At 43.7% G+C, this 22,353-nt stretch overlaps 1 protein-coding gene across 1 annotated transcript; it reads right to left on the bottom strand.

The window, feature by feature from the left end:
- Positions 1 to 1,779: 1,779 nt before the first annotated feature.
- On the bottom strand, positions 1,780 to 20,974 carry LOC142150513 (serine protease 55-like). The gene is made up of 6 exons (XM_075205711.1): positions 20,870 to 20,974; positions 16,289 to 16,375; positions 11,803 to 12,016; positions 10,507 to 10,760; positions 4,705 to 4,844; positions 1,780 to 2,115 (listed from the first exon to the last, which is right to left on the bottom strand). The coding sequence occupies exons 1-6, from the start codon at positions 20,913 to 20,915 to the stop codon at positions 1,780 to 1,782; spliced, it is 1,077 nt and encodes a 358-aa protein (XP_075061812.1). The 5' UTR covers positions 20,916 to 20,974.
- Positions 20,975 to 22,353: the final 1,379 nt, after the last annotated feature.

Here is a 22,353-nt window from a genome sequence, read left to right as displayed (position 1 = left end):
TGCGTGACTTAATGTGCAATTGCGCCATGACACGTGGCTTACTGATCGCAATTGCATGGTAAAACAATATTAATCAATATACTTTCTTTCATCCAATTATACGACTTTGACAGACTAGTAGCTGTTTCCACTGCATCTGCTTTCGTTGCCACCATGTTGGTTAACAATTAAAACTGTGACCCTAGGGTGCCAAAAGTTAAAACTGTGTTTGTGTCGTTATTTCAGATTGGATTATGGAGCTTTAATAAGCTCGGGGAAAAGGGTTAGGGTGCTGTGGGGGAGGTGTCAGCCCTTAAGATTAGTTCCTAACCATAAATTTTGTAGAGTCATATGCAGGAATGTAGTTAGAGGTGGCTGTGAGAGCCTACCCCTTAAAAATTAGTAACCATGCACCCCACACAATCATGCCCCTCTATACGACACCCGCATCCCATTATTTTTACTGCGTAAAATAAGTGGTTTGAGAATTGCAAATAGAATAATAGAAAACTAAATGTTAAAAATTAAAAATCGCTGCAATAATAGAAAACCTTCAAATACCTGGGTAAATAGTTGATGATAATTTATAACTAGACCTCCTAATATTGAGCGTGAATAGGCCCACCTTGTACCATATATGATAGGCACTTTTTACGAGAGATAGAAAATCCTATAAAGAAAAAACAGCCTCTTTACCTACTCGGGAAAATAACCCTGTTATCACAATAGAGTTTGGACTGATAAAGCCATCAGACTATAAATATCCTGAATTATCTAATCAGGAACAAGTTGTGTACTGTGCCCTCTGTAATGTTTTATACTAATGCTGAACATATTGCACTGTGTAATGGAGCTAAATAGCAGATAGCCCTAAATAGAGGAGTTTTGTTGGGAAACCTGTTTGCCTTGGGCACACTCCTTGCAAACATTGATGGAACAAAGTGTATGAAAACTGATATCGATGTCTCTCTGGGTTGATGGCGTCAAGCAGCCACCTCTGAAGTGTATGGGATGAAGACGTGAACAGTTGCGAGCGCTGCCCAACACATGATCATATGAGGAGAAAGTACTAGTAACACCCCCTCTCCACTGGCAAATCAGGTGCAGAGAAGCGCTTGTATCTGCGTTTCCGTGCTAAGTTCAAGGTAGAGAGATGGAAGGTGATGAGACACGTCTGAGGGAAAGGAAGAGAAAAACAATTAAGAGATAAGAAAAGGGACAGGCAGAGAAGTAACTAAGGCAAACTTAATAGTAAAAGAAGACAGAGAATTAAGAGGCAGTGCAGTATTGATAGGGAGGACTCTTAGTAAGAGAAGAGACATCAGGGGAGAATAACGGAGTTTAAAAGGCACCAAAACTGAGGGAAAGCTTGAAGGACCCTCTCAATAAAGAGATATGATTTCTTCCCTCTCAAGCCTTGAGTCCTTCCCAAACTAAAAAGTAATCTTTCCCTAGAACCAGAGTGGTTATATTCAGTGCCGCCACTACACTTTAGTTATAGGCCACAAGTGGTTCCCTCCATCACCATACAAGGAGGCTTTACATAGATGGAGAATATAATGAAGCTGCAGGGTAAAAGCAGGAAGAACAATGTGTCTGAATAACACATAAGCTAAAAGCAGATAATAAAATGAAAAGATACTGGGCCCAAATATCAGCAGGTTATAATATAATTAGATTACAATGGCTCAACATAAGGTGAATTATTAAGTGGGGGCTCATCTATACCTTACTTATAGGTGTATTGGAATAATAAGTACTAAACAGTGGTGAAACAGATAATTTTATTACATATCCAGATCAGCTTATGAGCATGACCAGGCCCAGAGATAGAGCAAACAGGACATAGTAGATTAGGTTTTTGCCTGGGCCCGAAGAGTAGATCACTTTCCTATATTCTAATTCATCATTGACATTGGGTTCTTTACCCACTGACCAAGTATCGGGGTAGATAACATCAAAGGGCCTTCCTTCAGCAGCCGTCACACTCTGGATCCATTCAATATAATTGGACACAACCGCATAGACTCCAGGCTTCATGGGCTTGCCGCAACCTTCACCCCAGCTGACGATACCAATCTGGTACCAGGTTTTATGAGTGGAGTTCCGACAGACCAGGGGCCCTCCACTGTCACCCTGAGAAATGCAGGAATGAGAAGAGGAGCATTTTAGTACAATTAATACAACACTATAACCCAACCGCAAAGGGAAGATTGAGTAGGCCAGCGTTATAATGTGGGACCGTGAAGGGACATTCATTTCCCTGTGTCTCCTCTTTACTTAAGGTGCAACTACAATATTATCATGAAGATGTACCTGGAATAAATAAAAAATTCTCATATCATGACACAAGTTAATATATTTGATATGGTATGTAATCTTGTAATCTAGCTTGTACAACTACTTACCTGTTACCGGACACTTTAGGCTCAGTTTGTCCCAAACCTTCCATTTGTCCCAGTTTAATGGCAGCCAGGTTGCCTGGGATGATTGCTTACTGGAATTATTGGAAGGTATGTCCAATTTACCACCACTCTAAACAGGTGCAGGAGTCTCCGTGGGATGGGAGAGGTAAATGGAAGAAAACTAGAGCTTCTGAAGTGCTAGATACACCATTGGGTGACATGACCACACCCCCTTGTGATGTGGCTACGCCCACCTTTTCAGAAGGGGCATGGCTGTTACCCAATTAACAGAACTTGGGAGGTAGAATATGTTGCAATATCTATCAGAAGATTTAAAAAAAAAATCTCCCAATATTTTTGTGCAATACCACGTCCACAAGAAGGGGCTGAGGCCATTGTTTCAGAGCTTTAAAAATACATCTTCAAGGCCGTATGCATTGCAGAATGGGACAAACCTCCCAACTGTTCACTCCGCAGGACAAAGCTACCTGCAGACGGGATGGTGGGACAGTTCCAGCAAATCATGACTGTCCTGCCTAAATCGCTACAGCTGGGAGGTATACCATAATTATACATTTTATATATATATATATATATATATAAGTTTGTTTTTCCGTTTGCTTGTTTGTTTGAAAACAAATATCTTCCACACCCCTGCACCGATTCGGATGAAACCAACGCAAGGAGGTCCAGTTGATTCCTGAACAAATATTAAGGGGTTTAGGGACCCGGTGGGACCTCCCGTTGGTGTACACTGCCAGAAATTTGACCCGCAGAGCCTGATCTGAGCCTTCCACCTGATGGATTTGGACGAAAATTTCCAAAAAAGACTTTTAACATTGAATCTGAGAAGACATATTAGGGGGCATAGGTCTCAGTCGGACCTCCCGTTGATGTATGCTGGTCAGAACTTTGACCTGGGAAGCCTGTTCTAGGCCCTCTAGTGTATGGATTTGGTTTGTTTGTCTATCCGATTATACATTCAGACACCACTGCACCGATTGGAATGAAACCAACGCGAAGTGGTCCACTTGGATCCTGGATATTATTATTATTATTATTAATTTTTATTTATAAGGCGCCACTAGGTATCCGTAGCGCCGTACAGGGACATACAGAAACACGATACAGGGTGAGACAGCACGGTACAGTTAACAAAAAGCACAGTAACTCAGAAGCTCAAAGTACAGCTAGATGAAAGGTGAGAGCCCCCAGCGGTGAAGCTAGAGGGGCAGGAGGACCTCACGGAGGAGACAAGGAGCTGGAGAGCAAAGTTAAGGTGGTGGAGAACAGGAGGAGAGGAGGCCCTGCTCAAAGGAGCGTACAATCTAAGGGGAGGGTAGGACGGACAGAGACACAAGGGTGGGAGGAGGAAAGGGGGAGGACACAGAGAGGGAGAGGGGGGAGAGGAGAATTACGAGGAGGGAGGCAGGAGGAGGGCAGGATAGGGAGGACGGTAGGTGGGAGGCTGGAAGGAGGTCGGTTAGGTGGGGGACTGGAAGGCTTTGAGGAAGAGGTGGGTTTTTAAGGCCTGTTTGAAGCTGGACAAGTTGGGGGATGTTCTGATGGAGCGGGGGAGCTGGTTCCAGTAAAGGGGGGCAGCGCGGGAGAAGTCTTGGATGCGAGCATGGGAGGAGGTGAGGCGACGGTCATTAGCCGAACGCAGAGGGCGGGATGTAGCGTGGATGGAAATAAGGTTGGAGATGTAGGGAGCAGTGGAGTTGGAGAGGGCCTTGAAAGTAAGTGTGAGGAGCTTGAACACTATTCTGTAGGGGAAGGGGAGCTAGTGAAGGGATTGGTATAGGGGGGAGACAGAAGAGGAGCGGCGAGAAAGGAAAATGAGCCGAGCGGCTGCATTAAGTACAGAGCGAAGGGGAGCGAGATGAGTGCGGGGGAGGCCGGATAGTCTTTAATATAACCTACAGGTGTCACTGTTGCTACTGAAGTCCAAGAAGGAGTTTAGTCGGTGACTAACATCTCAGTCTACACACATAGCCACATATTGAATATAATATAAGCTATCTGTTTTTTTCTAATGAAATTGCTTTCCAGGATCAATTGCACTTCATTTTAATTTAGAGAAAATCATTTGAGGAAAACTCTCCTTAACAGGTAATTATTATACTGTGTCACTGGCCCTCATTTATGAGCCGCAAAACGGCCAATTTTGTTTGAGTGCACACAGATTTACACCAAGAAGCAGAAGTTTGCACTGGCCAATGGAAGGGAGTTGGGCAAATGGAGGGCGTGTCTTGCACAATATGGAGTCTATTGTGTCACAGAAAACAGTGTAGATGTGGAGAGCATTTGCTTATGTTACCTGACAAGCGTCCTTTCCCCCCTCACTGATTCCAGCACAGAACATGTTATGGGTCACTGAAAACATCCAAGCCATGCATTGTTTAAAACTAAACAGCAGCAGCTTCACCTTCTTCAGGGTAGGGGCAGTGTATATTGTGCCTGGAAACACAAGAGACACCATTTACATACAAAAATACAATGCATCAAAAAATGCATAAACAACAATTAAATATGTAAGGAAGGAAACAAGCAAACATGGAAGGATGGAAATAAACAAACAAGGAAGGGAGCAAACAAGGAAGGGTGGAAACAAACCAACAAGGAAACAAGCAAACAAACAAGGAATGAAGCAAACAAGGGAACAAACAAGGATGGATGGAAACAAACACGGAAGGATGGAAACAAACAAACACGGAAACAAAAACAAGATATGAAGCAAACAAACAAGGGAGGAAACAAACAAGGGAACTAACAAGGACGGATGAAAACAAACAAACAAGGAAGGAAGCAAACAAGGAAGGATGAAAACAAGGAATAAACAAATGCAGAAGGAAGTAAATAAGGAAGCAATCAAACAAGGAAGGAAGGAAGGGTGGAAGCAAACAAGGAAGGATGCAAACAAGGAAATAAACAAACGAGGAAGCAAACTATGAAATGAAGAAGAGAACTACATATTTTGATGTATTTAATGCTCACCATCAATGAAATAACAGTCAGCCAACTGTCACACATTGCACCAGCTAAACCTGCATTATGGTCACTGTTCTCACCTGTTTCCCTCTTTCTGCATTCGCTTGCTGGACTGAACTGAGCAGGCACACACCTGGTCTGCTCAATACTTCCTGCATTCTCTTGATTGGCTAATTGCCTGTTAGTTCTGTCTATTTAAAGCACCTGCTTCTCTACCAAGTTGCCAGATCTTCAGGTCTACTCTCCTGTTCAGATGTCCTGTTCCCCAACTCCAGTTTGTTGCCTGTTCTCTGAAGTCTCCATCACATCCATCCACAGATCATAATAGTCTTTGTGACTACTCCACTATCCTGTGGTAATGCTCTGCAGATTATTGCTACCTGTTCTCTGAGTTTCCAGCACATCTATCCGCAGATCATCACAGCCTCCATGTCTACTCCTGTAGCGCTCCGATCCTGCAAACAGGTACCTGTCTCGTTACCTGCATCCCATTGATCTGGAAACTGCCATGTTTCAGCGTCAGACACCATTCATTCATTCAGCTATATTCAGATCTGTGCAGGTGCAAGTCTACTGCACTTCAGGGCCTCCTCCCTCTTTTCATTGGCTAAGCACTTCTGGAGCACTATTTAAACCTCCTGGATTCACCTGTCTGATGCCTGTTCTTCAAGCTCACTTCCTGCAGCCTGTGGTTCTGGTTCCTGTTCTCCTTGTGGTTTGCGTGTATTCCAGCCTGCTCTGAGTTTGTGGCCTGTGTTGAACTATCGCTGTTTCAGTACCTCTCTTACCATCTCCAGTGTACTTCATCGTGACAGCTCCGGTTCTCTCATCGCTTCCACTCAGAGCCGCTACTACATGTGTAACTTATCAGCTGTTACTCCGAGTTACCTCCACTACTCCAGTTTGCTCTCAGCCTGTGGCTGTGTTGAACTATCTCTGTTCCAGTACCTCTATTACCATCTCCAGAGTACTTCATTGTGACAGCTCCAGTTCTCTCATCACTACCACTTAGAGCCGCTACTACGTCTGTAACTACCAGCTGTTGCCCTGAGTTACCTCTGCTACCCTAGTCTGCTCTCAGCCTGTGGCCATGTTGAACTATCGCTGCTCCAGTACTTCTATTACCATCTCCAGAGTACTTCATCGTGACAGCCTCTGTTCTCTCACTACTGCCTCCCAGAGCTGCGACTACGTCTATGACTCATCAGCTGTTGTCCTGAGTTACCTCCGCTTTTTCAGTGTGTTCAGCTTATGCCCAGTGTTGAACTACCGCTATTCCAGTACCGCTACTATCTATTCCTGAGTACACCGTTGTGACAGCTCCTGTTCTCTCATTGTTACTCTGCAGAGCACCTATTCTTCTAGTGACTCATTGGCTGCTGACCATCAGCATATATTATTGTTGTTCCTGTATCTATACCACTTATCTGTGGGTTCCATCGTTTCTACCTGCTTCACCTGGCTCCCTCACATCGTTCTTCTGTTCACTCACTCGCGGGACCGTGACCTGCAGGTTTGGTGCCGCTAAGACCATACCTCCTTGCGGGGGCTCCTGGTGAAAACTCCACTGTTCTGTGGTAATTCTCTGCAGATTATCGATACCTGTTCTCTGAGTCTCCAGCATATCTATCCGCAGATCATCACAGCCTCTGTGTCTACTCCACTATCCTTGTGGTAAATGCTGTGCCGGTTATTGCCACCATCACTACCAGCCTCCTATGTTAATCAGCACACTGCTCTACTGTCTCCTAATCTCTCAGCCATCCTTGTACTCCTCATCTGAAGCATCTTTAGTTTATAGTCCTGGTCCTCTTTACAGTTTCGCTCATCACCTCCTAGGAGAACCGCGACCTGCGGTCAGGGAGCCGCGAAGACCAAGCGCCCTTGATGGAGCCTCTAGCAAAAACCTCCCACTCCGTTAGACTCCGTGCCTTCTAGGAGGTAGTGCCAGCGTGAGCAGACTGTACGGGTACTCCTCTGACCCTACTGGTTGTGACACCAACAGACCTTCAATCCCACAACTAAGCAGTTTCATGTACTTTTTGGTATGTGCATAACACAGCACATGTATAGTGAAATATAAATAGTTGATGAAGATGATAAGGATGAAATGTAAATACTTAGTGTAAACAGTATAGCAAATAATTAAACACTGTGTACAACAGATCCATTCACCAATTTTCATCTACATGCTTAATATGTGGTTAGCTCAGAGTTTCCCAAACCCAGTCCTCAGGGCTCCCTAACAGTGCAGGTTTTCCATATCTCCTTGCTGGAGCACAGGTGTATTTATTACTGACTGACACATTGTAACAGATCCACAGGTGGTCCTAATTATGTCACATGTGATCCAGAAAACCTGCACTGTTGGGGAGCCCTGAAGACTGGGTTTGGGAAACCCTGGGTTAGCTTGTGGTTGATATGCGCTGGACACAATCGTACGCATTTGGGAACGTCTTCCGATCGACAGAGCTTTTCCCATTCATTTCAATGGGTTTTCCATTGTGAAGATACCCCTTTTGAAATTAATGTGGTATTGAAATGGATAGAATAACTCATGAGGTCCATAAGAACCCTGTCCATTATACCAAAATAGTGTTATGAATCCCAGTGCATTCACGAAGAGCAACGGAAGTGTAAGGCAAAGTGTCTTTATTCAGGTAAATATATTAACAAAGATAACTCAAATCCACGGATAACAGGTTCCAAAAGAGACTGTATAGTAAAATGGCAGGAACAAGTATAATAAGTTTACCCCAGTCCAGAAGGCACAAGGCTGTCCAGGAAAGCAGACAGTGTCCAGGGATCAAATAGAGAACAGACAAACAAATCCAAATAGCCAGGCAGAGATCAAGCAAATAGGCGAGGTCCAGAAGTCTGTCCAAAAGGTCAGGGCAACAGGCAAAACAGCGTGGTCCAAGATACAGGCAAACGATTCGGGGTCTCAGGCAGGCAGGCAAGGTCCAAGGTACAGGCAGGGGTCATACACAGAAAATCAATCCAGCAGGTATATACCAAACAGCACAGGAGCAGGTTAGCAGCAGCCAGGAGCAAACAGGATGAACTGCACAGAGCACAGCTTGAGGCAGGTATTTGAAGCAGTGCGACAGGTGCAGTTCTAATTAGCATCAGACAAGGAGATTAACTCCTTCAGGCATGTTGCAGAGTTCAGGAGCAAGACAGCAGCACCTCTGATGGATTATAGGTACTGCTGCCAGATACAAAACAAAGGCAGTCATAACAAATAGTATTAAAAAAATCACAGACACAATTTTAAAATATATTTTATTTTAAAAAGAAAAAAAACCACTCCCCCCATACTCATTCACCACATTAGCCACTCAGCCAATCACAAGCGTTTTCCTACGCTGGCCTCAAATGATTGATTAGCGACTAACAGAAGTCCCAGTCAATTCTGGTCACAGTCATTCACCTTTGCATGTTTGTAGAGAGCTAAACATTGGATTTTATGGAGTTTTATTTACCTCACATTGAATTACAAATACAGATGAATTTCCCATTATATTATGAAAAAGAAAGAGAAGAGAAGATTTGATTTAGAATTATATTAGCCATAAACAAGGTTCTGGAGAGTGTTTTATTTAATAGAAAATATTTTAAAATGTTGAAACAAAATCAGAGAAGAAATAAGCCTGGACTCGGTTAATTCCATTTTATACATGGTACCAACAGCTTGGCAATATAAATGCCCTATATATGTATACAAAACAAAAAGACAGTTGTTGTTAGCGCTTGTTCTTAATACTGCATAACTGTGTGTATCTAGCAAAATGAAAACATGAGGTATTGGTTCATATTTTGATCAAAACATTTAAGCCTGCATCCCAGCATAAAAGGCAGCTCATTATATGCAGCTCCCACACTGACCTATATGTTTCAAACACCATTAACATGCATTTAAAATCAGATGCACTCACCTCCCGGGTATAGGAGCTCAATATAGGTACAGGGGGTCAATGTAGGACCTGCATATAAGGAGGTGCCCTTGACTCTGGGATGCAGGCTTAAATGTTTTGATCAAAATATGAACCAATACCTCATGTTTTCATTTTGCTAGATACAGACACACGTGTTAAGGATAAGCCCTGACACCAACTGTCTTCTTAGTTTAAAATATCACTGTAGACTGTTGTATTTAGTTTTTATGCTATTGTAGAACTACATGTTCCAGCATGTACTGGCAACCATTGACTGGGAAGTCAAATAAATATTGCAGTAGGTGAGGTGTAAAGACAAAGAATTGCAGCAAAAACAGCAAAAGCTGAAAAACGTTGCTGGCAAATACCCTCCTAGACCCCAATCACATTAGTGAAATTTGAGGGAAAAAGGGCTCTGAGTGAGGAGAAAGCTAACTGGTCAGGGGCTTCCTGTAGGATCATGATCAAATCTGGTGAATTCTAAAAATGCCCCTATCACTATATTTAGTCATATTAAACCACATATACACCCCCTTCATAACCATAAAGCAATGATGGCTTAGTGGTTAGCACAGCACTGGGGTCAAGAGCTCAATTCCCAGCCAGGGCCATATCTGTGTGGAGTTTGTATGTTCTCACCGTGTGCGCGTGGTTTTCCTCCTGGTGCTCTGGTTTTCTCCCACACTCCAGAAACTTACTAGTAGGTTAATTGGCCTGCAGCTAGCAACCCTATCCCCTTATCAACCTAAAATCTTAGCTGCTGAGATAAGATTTTACTTCCTTTACATCTAATCAGAGTTTAGCTATGAATCACAAGGAAATGAATGATTGGACTTCACTATAATACACATTAACCGGTGGTAGCTTCCTGGTAGCAGAAACTCTCAGCTTGATACCTTTATCCCCTAGATTTTTGTTTAGAGAGGATTATTTGAAAAGAGACATTGCTAAAAGTTTCAAAATTTATTTTTTACCTATTCTTCTTTAAAACCTATATATTCAACTATGATATCAAATGAGATTCGTGTCCATAAACAAGATGTGTATAAGTGGACAAATAAATGACTTATTTACAGAGGAACAGGAACATCATATAAGTGAATCTAATGCACATGTCTAAGGGATGCCAGGTTATTCAGTGGTGAAGTTGCCTATGTTTGCTACAAGAAGATTTCATGGTCAGAATGGCTTACCGGGGTCGGTGGTCCCCCAGCCTGTGACGTAGCAGGTCTTCCAGGTACTTGGGTTGTAGGATGCTGGAGGTGGCAGGCAGATGGGAGCAGTCATCTTGTTAAAATGAAGGGCAGATAAGAGGAGGAGCAAAGCTATGTCATTGTCACCATTTCTCTTTGAGTATTGAGGGTGTAAAATGATTTTCTTAACCACCATAAAGGGGGCTGTCTCATCCAGTGTTGTGTGTCCAGCCAATACCTTTAGGTTGTGGGTTCTGAAGAGGAGAGAGAAATGGAGAGAACCAGTCACGAAACTATTAATCCTGCTAAAAGGAGCAATATCAGGGAAAGGAGGAATGGACTCATAGCTCCATTATGTCTGTGTGACCCTGCAAAGGGGGAGGGGCAGAATCATAGCTCCCTTCTGTCTGTGTCACTGTGTCACCCTGCAGGGGGAGGGGCGGACTCATAACTCCCTTCTGTCTGTGTCACCCTGCAGGGGGAGGGGCGGACTCATAGCTCTCTTCTGTCTGTGTCACCCTGCAGGGGGAGGGGCGGACTCATAGCTCCCTTCTGTCTGTGTCACTGTGTCACTCTGCAGGGGGAGGGACAGAGTCATAGCTCCCTTCTGTCTGTGTCACTGTGTCACCCTGCAGGGGGAGGGGCGGACTCATAGCTCCCTTTTGTCTGTGTTACTGTGTCACCCTGCAGGGGGAGGGGCAGACTCATAGCTCCCTTCTGTCTTTGTCACCCTGCAGGGGGAGAGACAGACTCATAGCTCCCTTCTGTCTGTGTGACCCTGCAGGGGGAGAGACAGACTCATAGCTCCCTTCTGTCTGTGTCACTGTGTCACCCTGCAGGGGGAGGGGCGGACTCATAGCTCCCTTCTGTCTGTGTCACCCTGCAGGGGGAGGGACAGACTCTTAGCTCACTTCTGTCTGTGTTACTCTGCAGGGGGAGGGGCGGACTCATAGCTCCCTTCTGTCTGTGTCACCCTGCAGGGGGAGGGGCGGACTCATAGCTCCCTTCTGTCTGTGTCAGTGTGTCATCCTGCAGGAGAAGGGACAGACTCATAGCTCCCTTCTGTCTGTGCCAGTGTGTCACTCTGCAGATGGAGGGACAGACTCATAGCTCCCTTCTGTCTGTGTCACTGTGTCACCCTGCAGGGGAAGGGACAGACTCATAGCTCCCTTCTGTCTGTGTCACCCTGCAGGGGGAGGGACAGACTCATAGGTACTTTATGTCTGTGCTCCACTGAAATAGAATATACTTATAGCTCCATTCTTCATTACCCACCCTGAACAAGAACAAACTTACGAGCTGTTAAGGAAGCAGTGGGAGGCAGAGAGAATCCACCAATGACTGATAATGGAGCCACCACAGAAATGACCGTCATTTCTCTGAAGACTAACTGCCCACGGCCACTCTCCAGTCATCGAGTCCGTGCCCCCGATAATCCGGCTTTCTATGAGAGTGGCGGTGTTCCTCGATCCCTTCTGCTGGTCAAAATCCTCCCTGAAGCCACAAGTGACTGTGTTGGAATCAAAAAGAAAACACTTCATTTGAAATTACCGCACAAAACAGAAGCAACCACCATTTACCCTCTTTCTATGACAAGACAAGGAAGCTGTGGTTAAGTGGTTAGCACTTCTGCCTCACAGCACTGGAGTTATGAGTTTGATTCCCGACCATGGCCTTATCTGTGTGGAGTTTGTATCTTCTTGCGTGGGTTTCCTCTGGGTGCTCCGGTTTCCTCCCACACTCCAAAAACATACTGGTAGGTTAATTGACTGCTTTCAAATTGACCCTAGTCTATGTGTGTGTGTATGTTAGGAAATTTAGATTGTAAGCTCCAATGGGGCAGGGACTGTTGTGAGTGAGTTCTTTGTACAGCACTGCAGAATTAGTGGCGCTATATAAATAACTGATGATGATGATGATAGCTATAGAGGATAGACTGTAGGAGGTAGAATTATACTGATCAACTGTGCCAAAAAGATGAAATAATAAACCATAATCTGTTTTCCTTGAAAGTACAATGTGCTATTAATCAAAAACAATATACAGCAAAGTGCCGGAGTGCTGAACATTTGACTAAAGTAATAGATCAAGGGGGGCGTAGATGTAGCTTATCTAAATTGTCGTAAGGCTTTTGACACTGTCCCACATCGCAGACTGTTAAATATACTTGAAAGCTTGGAATTGGATTCTAAGATGGTTGAATGGATAAGATCTTGGTTGCAGGAGAGAAAACAGAGAGTTATATTAAATGGAGTGTATTTACAGGAGGGAATGGTTACCAGTGGAGTACCCCAAGGATCAGTGCTTTTTAAAATCTTTATTGGAGACAATGCAAATGGTATTGAAGGGACAGTATGCCTTTTTGCAGATGATACAAAGATATGCAACAGGGTAGACACACCAGGAGGGGTAGAACAAATGATTGATGATCTAGGTAGACTAGAGGAATGGTCAAGAGAGTGACTACTACAGTTTAATGCCAAAAAAATGCAAAATCATGCACTTGGGTCTCAAAAACCTAAAGGCTAAATATAATTAATGGCACTATAATGGAAACTGCTGAGGAGAAAAGGGTTTCTGGAGTCACTATCTTAGGTGACTTAAAGGCAGTTAAGCTATGTAACAAAGCAATGAGGAAGGCAAGTCAGATGCTTGGTTGCTTAGGGAGAGGAATCAGTAGCAGAAAGAATGCCACTGTATAGGTCATTGGTAAGGTCTCATCTAGAATACTGTGTTCAATTCTGGAGGCCATATCTCCAGAAGGATATAAAAACATTAGAGACTGTACAAAGAAGGGCAACTACAATGGTGCATGATCTACATCTCAAAACGTGCCCGGAAAGACTAAAAGAACTTAATATGTATATTTTGGAGCAGAGAAGGGAAAGTGGGGACATGATAGAAACTTACAAATATATCAAGGGTTTGAACAAGGTACAGGAGGGAAACATTCTACAAAAGGAAGAGAAGTATTAGAACACGAGGACATGTACTGACACTGGAGGGACGTAGGTTCAGAGGAATTTTAAGGAAAAACTACTTCAAAGAAAGGGTAGTGGATAAGTGGAATAGCCTCCCATCAGAGGTGGTAGAGGATAATACAGTAGAGCAGTTTAAACATGCCTGGGATAGACATAAGGATATCCTTATTAAGAATAAAGGATCAAATAGGGTTTAAGGTACCATAGGTTGATAAAAAAAAAATGGGCAGACTAGATGGGCCAAGCGGTTCTTATCTGCCGTTAAGCTCTGTGTTTCTTTGTTTCCATTATTAGTTGCTATAGATGAGTAAATGCATCAACACACTTCAAAATCAACTGAATCATTTTCAGGGATGCCCAAAACCCCAGCCAGCAGATGACTGCTATGTTCCTGTGTCTCCACCATGTCACCCAGCTGTAAGTCTGAGTGTGTTCCATTTGCCTATCCATATATGTGGCCAAATCAGAAATGGTCCTAATGCTAGGCAATTACGTCAGGTGAACGGATTTGTCCATGTATGGCCATCATTAAACGTAGAAAGTAAAGTCTAATTTATTGTGGGTAGACACGGACCTCACCCACGAGTTGTAGTAAGTTCATCTAACCAGACCAAGGACAAATGTAGCCTCTACTGGCAGAATACGGTGACCGACCCCTTTTTATCTATGTGTCTCAAAAACAATGTTTGCTATGGACACAAAAATTAGAGAACTTATAAGACTCCACTAGAGTTAGTTTAACCTCGTACTTTTCCCAGAATAAGGCTCAGAACTTTCAAAACTCAAGCAGCTAAACTGAAGGACTCTTGACTTGTGTCCAACAAATTTTTAAATCAAATTTGTTGCCCCATCAATTAGAACTGAAGGATGGATTAAGCACAAGGGAGATTAAAAGTTGAGGTTTGTGTACATAACTATTTTTTCCCCACTAGGGGTTAACTAACCAAGGAGGTGGTGATGACTATGTACAGGTCATGGTGAGGGCAGGAACAAGAGGACAGATGATATAAGGACAAGGAGGAGTCAATTCATTCTCTTGGGATCCTGACAAGCAGCCCTCCCACCCATTCCTGATGGCTGGATCCAGTGTTATCATTGCCAGGTTTGAAGTTCTGGACTGAGGCTGTGTGCTTGGAGGTGCACGTGTTCTGGTAACAGGTACAGGTGGCTGGTCTAGACCCGGAGGTATGATGGGCCACTTAGTACACGGGCCGAGGTATTGTACGGGTGTGTTTGTCTAGCTCTGGAAGTAATGGGCCACTTGGTGCACAGGATGAGGTACGTTACGGGTATGCTGGTCTAGCCACGGAGGTAATGATGGGCCATATGATGTGCGGGATGAGGTATGGTACAGGTGTGCTGGTCTAGCCCCAGAGGTAATGATGGGCCACATGATGCACTAGACAAGATATGGTACAGGTGTCCTGGTCTAGCCCCAGAGGTAATGAAGGGCCACATGGTGCGCGGGATGAGGTATTGTACGGGTGTGCTGGTCTAGCCCCAGAGGTAATGGGCCACATGGTGCGCAGAACGAGGTATGGTACGGGTGTGCTGGTCTAGCCCCAGAGGTAATGATGGGCCACATGGTGCACGGGATGAGGTATTGTACGGGTGTGCTGGTCTTGCCCCAGAGGTAATGATGGGCCACATGGTGCGCGGGATGAGGTATTGTACGGGTGTGCTGGTCTAGCCCCAGAGGTAATGGGCCACATGGTGCGCAGAACGAGGTATGGTACGGGTGTGCTGGTCTAGCCCCAGAGGTAATGATGGGCCACATGGTGCACGGGATGAGGTATTGTACGGGTGTGCTGGTCTTGCCCCAGAGGTAATGATGGGCCACATGGTGCGCGGGATGAGGTATTGTACGGGTGTGCTGGTCTAGCCCCAGAGGTAATGATGGGCCACATGGTGCGCAGAACGAGGTATGGTACGGGTGTGCTGGTCTAGCCCCAGAGGTAATGATGGGCCACATGGTGCACGGGATGAGGTATTGTACGGGTGTGCTGGTCTTGCCCCAGAGGTAATGATGGGCCACATGGTGCGCAGAACGAGGTATGGTACGGGTGTGCTGGTCTAGCCCCAGAGGTAATGATGGGCCACATGGTGCACGGGATGAGGTATTGTACGGGTGTGCTGGTCTTGCCCCAGAGGTAATGATGGGCCACATGGTGCGCAGAACGAGGTATGGTACGGGTGTGCTGGTCTAGCCCCCGAGGTATGTGGAACCATCTGGTGAATGTGATTGATGCCGGGACTGGAGTACCGAGGATGGAGTAGCTCTTGACATGGCAGGAGAACACTGTACAGGCGATAAGCAAGGTTGGTAAAGCGCACATTGATGTTAATGAGGCGCATGGATCCTGATCACTTCAAAGAGTCGGCTTACATTTAGTACAAGTACATCCCTATTGGGCTGGCTTGGCGGGCTTTACGATTAGCCCAGAAGGGTTCGGGTTCCAGAATGCCTGGGGATTAGTGTCCCAGTTTAAGGATGCACTACAATGGTGCGCTTAGGTAAAATGACAGATAAATACGGATGTCCTGAGGATGGGACTCGTGATTGGACATCCTGATTAGTATTAAACAGTAGCCAAGGCTGAGCACCGTGTTCTCCCTCCACCATATCAGTGCGAGGTTAAGTCAATAAACCAAGTTAATTGCCAACAAGTCGGTGATGTGTCTTTTATTACATAGCATAAGAACTAAGGTTAAGTTAAAGGTTTATAGTTATGTTATCAACCTAATCAGTTTATATATGAAACCCCTCTTCATACTGTAGTTCTACAAGTCAGTCGCATTACCTTTAGTTCCTGCTCCTAATATAGTACCTCTGCCACCCAGCAAGCAGAGCAGTAACAGGGGAACGGTCCAGGAATCTATAATATGACCTGTTGGGCACAGTTAGAAACAGCAGATACAGGGATTTAGTAAAATGTCTCTATAACAGGGGATTTTAGTGCACCCATCTCTATAGTATGAACAACAGCAGAGGCTACATTCATGTGTGATGTCATACAATACTGTGAATGGATTAGGCTGATAGAAGCTGCATTCATATATGAAGTTATACAATACAGTACAAAGAATAGACTGATATCCCTTTTTACTGGGGACCAAAAATGTAACCTTCTAACGAGGGAAGAATATTTTATACACACTCTGGGCCTGAGTCATGTTCGGACGAAACTTGAACTCAAGTTACGTTTTAATAAAGAGCGCGGAACTTTTGCATGGTTCCGACTATATTCAAACCTAAGTGTATCCCAAGATATTTTTCAATTTGAACCTGGGCGCTCTGCTTAAACGTTACATGCCGTATGTAGACAGAAAGAACAGCATGCACAAGAGTCTTTTTAATAAAATCAGAACTCATGAAAAATTGAAATGATAAAATAAATGAACAACTTTTAATAGTAAAACCATTAATAAAAAATATGGATTTTTAAATTATTTTTTACATTTAATACATAAATCAGGATGCTAAAGGTCGCTGCCAGTAAAGCACCATACACAGTTTTCTTGACAGATCCAAAGACAAACATGTAAAACCAAACTACCCAATAGGATGACAAAGTAATCCCATCCTGCCACAAAACATATCAAATAATATGAATATATGTAACTCCAATATTTTTTATTAATAAGTAAACCTAATAGACCCCTTTGCCTTTGTTTCTAACATTAGTCATTTAAAGTCCTTGATATTTAGTTGTTTTAGAGAATTGTACTAAAATTGATTTTGTTTATAATTAACAGTATATTCATCTATGTTGTGTATAAATACAATTGTTTATGTATCCTCCTATTATACCATTCAAAAATATAATTAAAGGTCAAAATACAAATATATTAATGAATTTCAACAGAAATCAATAATTGTTGATCATAAGTGCCAATGACAGAAGCATATACACTACATAAATGCTCTATTGAACGGCAGCACCTATGAATCCACTAAGACTGTATGCACTGTTTTAGGCAGCAAGATCTATACAAAATGCAAGTTATTTTATTTACTTTTTTGTCCAACTATGAAAGATGCACATTTTAGACTTGCCCTGTAACAAGGAGGCTTACAGAGCATAAGCCAGAGGCACGCGCGGGTGCCTTACCGAGCATGCGCCGGAGGCTCACCGAGCATGCGCCGGAGGCTCACCGAGCATACACCTGAGACACGCGCCTCGGAGGCTTACCGAGCATGCGCAGGAGGCACGCGCCGGAAGCTTATCGAGCATGCGCAGGAGGCTCACCGAGCATGCGCCAGAGGCTCACCGAGCATACACCTGAGACATGCGCCTCGGAGGCTTACTGAGCATGCGCAGGAGGCATGCGCCGGAAGCTTATCGAGCATGCGCCGGAGGCACGTGCCGGAGGCCTACCGAGCATGTGCCGGAGGCCTACCGAGCACGCGCCGGAGGCTTACCGAACACACACCAGAGGCTTACCAAACACACACCAGAGGCACACGCCAAAGGCCTACCGAGCACGCGCCGGAGGCACACGCAGGAGGTTTGTCTAACATACGCCAGAGACACACCTGGGGAGGCTTACCGAGCATACGCCAGAGTTACACACGGGAGGCTTACCGAGCATACGCCATAGGGACACACGCGAGGCTTACCGAGCATACGCCATAGGCACACACGCAAGGCTTACCAAGCATATGCGGGAGACACACATAGGAGGCTTACCGAGCATATGCTGTAGGCACCCACGTGAGGCTTACCAAGCATACGCCATAGGCACACGCGCAAGCCTTACCGAGCATACGCGGGAGACACACATGGGATGCTTACCGAGCATACGCTGGAGAAAAAAGAAGAAACAGAGGGCTTTTAAATAAGGGTGCACTTGATACGTTAATGAACTTAAAACGTGACATTTATTAATATGCATTGAAATAATTCTTGTAATTCAGTTGTCCTGCATTTTATTTTAAAAAAATGGCAAAAATAAAACATAGATTTTGTTGATTGTGTAGATATAAAGGGCATTAAGAATGGCCGGCCACTAATTACAATGAAAGATCTGGGGGGAAATTTATTAATCTGCGGTTTTGTCAACTCGCGGGAGTTCGGCGAGATGACAGCTTAAATTTAAAGCGGTGCTGCCTTGTAAAGGGAAGTTTCCCTTCACTGATTAAATTAGGGAATTGCAGAGTCAGAAATGGAAATATAAAATATATAAATGTGCAATATTTACACAGAGTGGAAACTATCCCTCAATAGTTGACTTGGATTACATAGAGTAACATTTCGATCACTGAATACCTGTGACTCAGTTGACAGAAATATATCAATATCTGTTTCCAGGATAATATATAGCTGTAATAATTTATATAGGAAAGTAATAAGCAGACACGAGTCTTGCCAATAGCAAAGAAAAATAGTTTATTGTGACATAGCCCTAGGAGAATTTACTAATCCCTAGAGTATTAACAGAACAGAGGGTTATCAATGTGAGAATAATTTTGTAAACGGACATTTTTTAATGCACTTTATTTCCACACTATTAACACAAGCTAGATTTTTGTTTTGCCATTTTAAAATAAAATGTAGGACCATTGAGTCACAAGAATTATTTTAATGCATAATAATAAACTTCAAGATTTTAATACAATAACATCCACATTTTCGGGTCTCAAGTGCACCCCTATTTATTAATCCTCTGTTTCTTTTTCTTTTTTTTTGTGGATCAATTGTCAAGTGGGTTCAGGGCTAGCACCCCTATGTATTATTATAGCATTAAATTATATTAAATGATGATGTTGCAATAATGAGATGACCATACAAAGATAAGTTACTAAATATCCAGACAGGAAAACCTCTCCTCCCCCTGACTGGATGATATAGGCCCAGTAATCACTTTAATCCATTGGTATCTGGCGGATCCATTATGCGGTAAGTGCACTTACCCATATGTATCAAACTCCTATTTCCCTGCAGATTGTAAGCTTGCAAGTAGCACCCTCTAACCGCTTTGTCTATCTGTTAATACCCAGTTTTGTGTTATTACTATGTCCATGGGCGCACGCACGCAAAAAAAAAAAGCCAGAGAGCTGCTGCGCATGCGCGGGCTCCGTTTCGGCAGCACTGTACTATACAGCCGCAGCGGCGCTGTCAAAGAAGCGTCCGCGGCGGTGCTGTATACAATACAGCACTGCCGCGGACGCTTCTTTGACAGCGCCGCGGCTGCTATTTAGTACAGTGCCGCTATGTAGGGGAACTTCTTTAGCGGAGGGGGGGGGGGGTGGTGCGCCACTGATGTCTGTCCCCAATTTTAAAACATTACAGAGTACGCTGGTGACATATAAATATAGGTTTAATTGTATTAGAGTACAATACTAGAAGTATTAATATATTAAGAGTAACTGTACTAAGTAGTGTTATTAATGTCTTTAATATATTGGAATTAACTGTACAGAAGAGGTAATGACGAAGATAAACTGTAGAGGAAACTACACTACTCGATTAATACTATTAATGCAATTTGATACGGAGTGGAGTTAAATCCACCAATTCTCAAATTTAAACCTGATAAAATAATGAAACGGTGGTTTCTTTATTTATTTATTTCTTCTCTTTTTTCGGCATCAGCGGAACCCTTCCACTCAGCAGATGGCCTAGACCGGTGTTGGCTAACCTGTGACACTCCAGGTGTTGTGAAACTACAAGTCCCTGCATGCTTTGCCAATATATAGCAGATTATTGCTGAAAGGGTATGCTGGGACTTGTAGTTTCACAACACCTTGAGTGTCACAGGTTAGCCAACACTGGCCTAGAGGAACAAGATTCACTACACAAGATTGGTTGGGACAAAACCAAGGCTTGCTTTGTACACAGTAGAGGAACACATGAGGCTTACCTTGTACACAATAGAGGAACACATGAGGCTTACCTTGTACACAGTAGAGGAACACATGAGGCTTACCTTGTACACAGTAGAGGAACACAAGGCTTACCTTGTACACAGTAGAGGAACACGAGGCTTACCTTGTACACAGTAGAGGAACACGAGGCTTACCTTGTACACAGTAGAGGAACACAAGGCTTACCTTGTACACAATTGAGAAACACACAAGGCTTACCTTGTACACAATAGAGGAACACATGAGGCTTACCTTGTACACAGTTGAGGAACACATGAGGCTTACCTTGTACACAGTTGAGGAACACATGAGGCTTACCTTGTACACAATAGAGGAACACATGAGGCTTACCTTGTACATAGTAGAGGAACACGAGGCTTACCTTGTACACAATTGAGAAACACTTGAGGCTTACCTAGTACACAATTGAGGAACACATGAGGCTTACCTTGTACACAATAGAGGAACACATGAGGCTTACCTTGTACACAATAGAGGAACACTTGAGGCTTACCTTGTCTCCATGTTTTCAGCACAGCATGAGGACTCATCCTACACATAAGTCAGCGTGTTGGTAGAGAGAACCCAACTGTGGTGACATCACAAAACATAACTGGTCAGCAGATGTTCCGAGAGGACGTTTGAGAATTCTATGGTTGGTCCTGTATGTCTTTTTCATTGGAAGGTTTTCAGGGTGTGGGACACTCGTTTACTCCTTTATATCACCATCAATAATGATGATTTGGAGAATTGATGCTGCTGAGGGCGAAGAACCTACAGGAACCTGGGTTCAGAACTCGCTTAGTGTCCTAAATATACAAGTATGATCGTTATGTTTGGTCCTGTGAAGTGCCCAGATTTGTATAGTTTTGGTACTTCAGGTGGAGTCCGGTGTATGGGAATCTCATTGCTATACATGAGAGTGAATTACACGGTCAATGTTATGATATATCCCTAGCAGGCCAGACGTTAAGGATTTCTCTGTGCCAGTATCTTTGCGGTCCGGAAGACCAATCCATGGTTTCAGAGCCTGCTTACATTTTCTTCACTGTTTTGGTTTTTAATTTGTAATGTTTCAGACATGTCCAAACAAATGGAGAACTAGGTCTTGATTTTGGTAGCATACTGTAATATCTATCTATAATTGGATAAAAACTGTAAAAAAAAAATATCTAGAGAATAAATAGTTTACACGATTCTGCCAAAGATTGTTCTTGCAGGATTATTACACCATAGTGTACTCCAGTTTTCCGGAGTACATGATACCATTTACCACTACTTTATACGTGGACTAGGATTTAATTTTCAAATGATTTTTCTGTTTAGCAGGAGACAATGATAGGCCTCCTGAATTTGCAGCGAAATAGGTCCAGTGTAACCCGCATTTAATACATAGTTGCCTACTCCCGGGTCTCCCAAATTTCTGGGACTCCTCCCGGACTCCAAGGAGAGCAGGGGCAAACCCCCCAGTTCCTGTCCAACCATTAGTTTAGTGGCTCGGGGTGGAGCTTATGACGCTATCCACGCGTCATTGTGACCTGCGCCCCCTGTGGTAATTGGCTAATACTGGGTGATGTAATTTAGGAGGCGGGGCCAATGACCCTGACCCCGGTATTGATTTCTAAGGCTGTATGCCATATTGGAGGAAATTTGTTTTTGTAACGTTTGAAGAAAGGTAATCCCATGCTAATTAAAACTTTCTTCTGTGATAAAATGTATAGTGACTGCACTCTTATTTGGCAAAAAACTTTATTGTTTTTTGCTAAATAAGAGCACAGTAACTATACATTGTATGTTGATTCTTTCAATAACTGATATTACCAGTATGTCATGTGACAGCAGCAGCCATTTGGAATATCATACCCAGCGCGTATACGGGCATTGTGCCTGAAGGTAGTATAGAGTGGGGTTTTGAATTGTTTGCCCCACTGCATCCCACATTCTTTATTTACATCTGTGAGTGATCAATCTTTTTAACCTGGATACACAGCAGGGGGT

This window comes from Mixophyes fleayi, chromosome 4 (genome assembly GCF_038048845.1).
Source record: "Mixophyes fleayi isolate aMixFle1 chromosome 4, aMixFle1.hap1, whole genome shotgun sequence".
Lineage (NCBI taxonomy): Eukaryota > Metazoa > Chordata > Amphibia > Anura > Limnodynastidae > Mixophyes > Mixophyes fleayi.
The sequence above is the reverse complement of the archived record's forward strand: the minus strand, read 5'-3'. Positions and strand labels throughout refer to the sequence as shown.

Coding starts and splice junctions, on each gene's coding strand:
- LOC142150513 (XM_075205711.1), bottom strand. CDS start 20,915: ATGTGTAGGATGAGTCCTCATGCTGTGCTGAAAACATGGAGACAAG. Junction 16,376..20,869: donor GCTGAAAACATGGAGACAAG/GTAAGCCTCAAG, acceptor TGTGCCCAACAG/GTCATATTATAGATTCCTGG. Junction 12,017..16,288: donor ATTAGGAGCAGGAACTAAAG/GTAATGCGACTG, acceptor ATTCCAACACAG/TCACTTGTGGCTTCAGGGAG.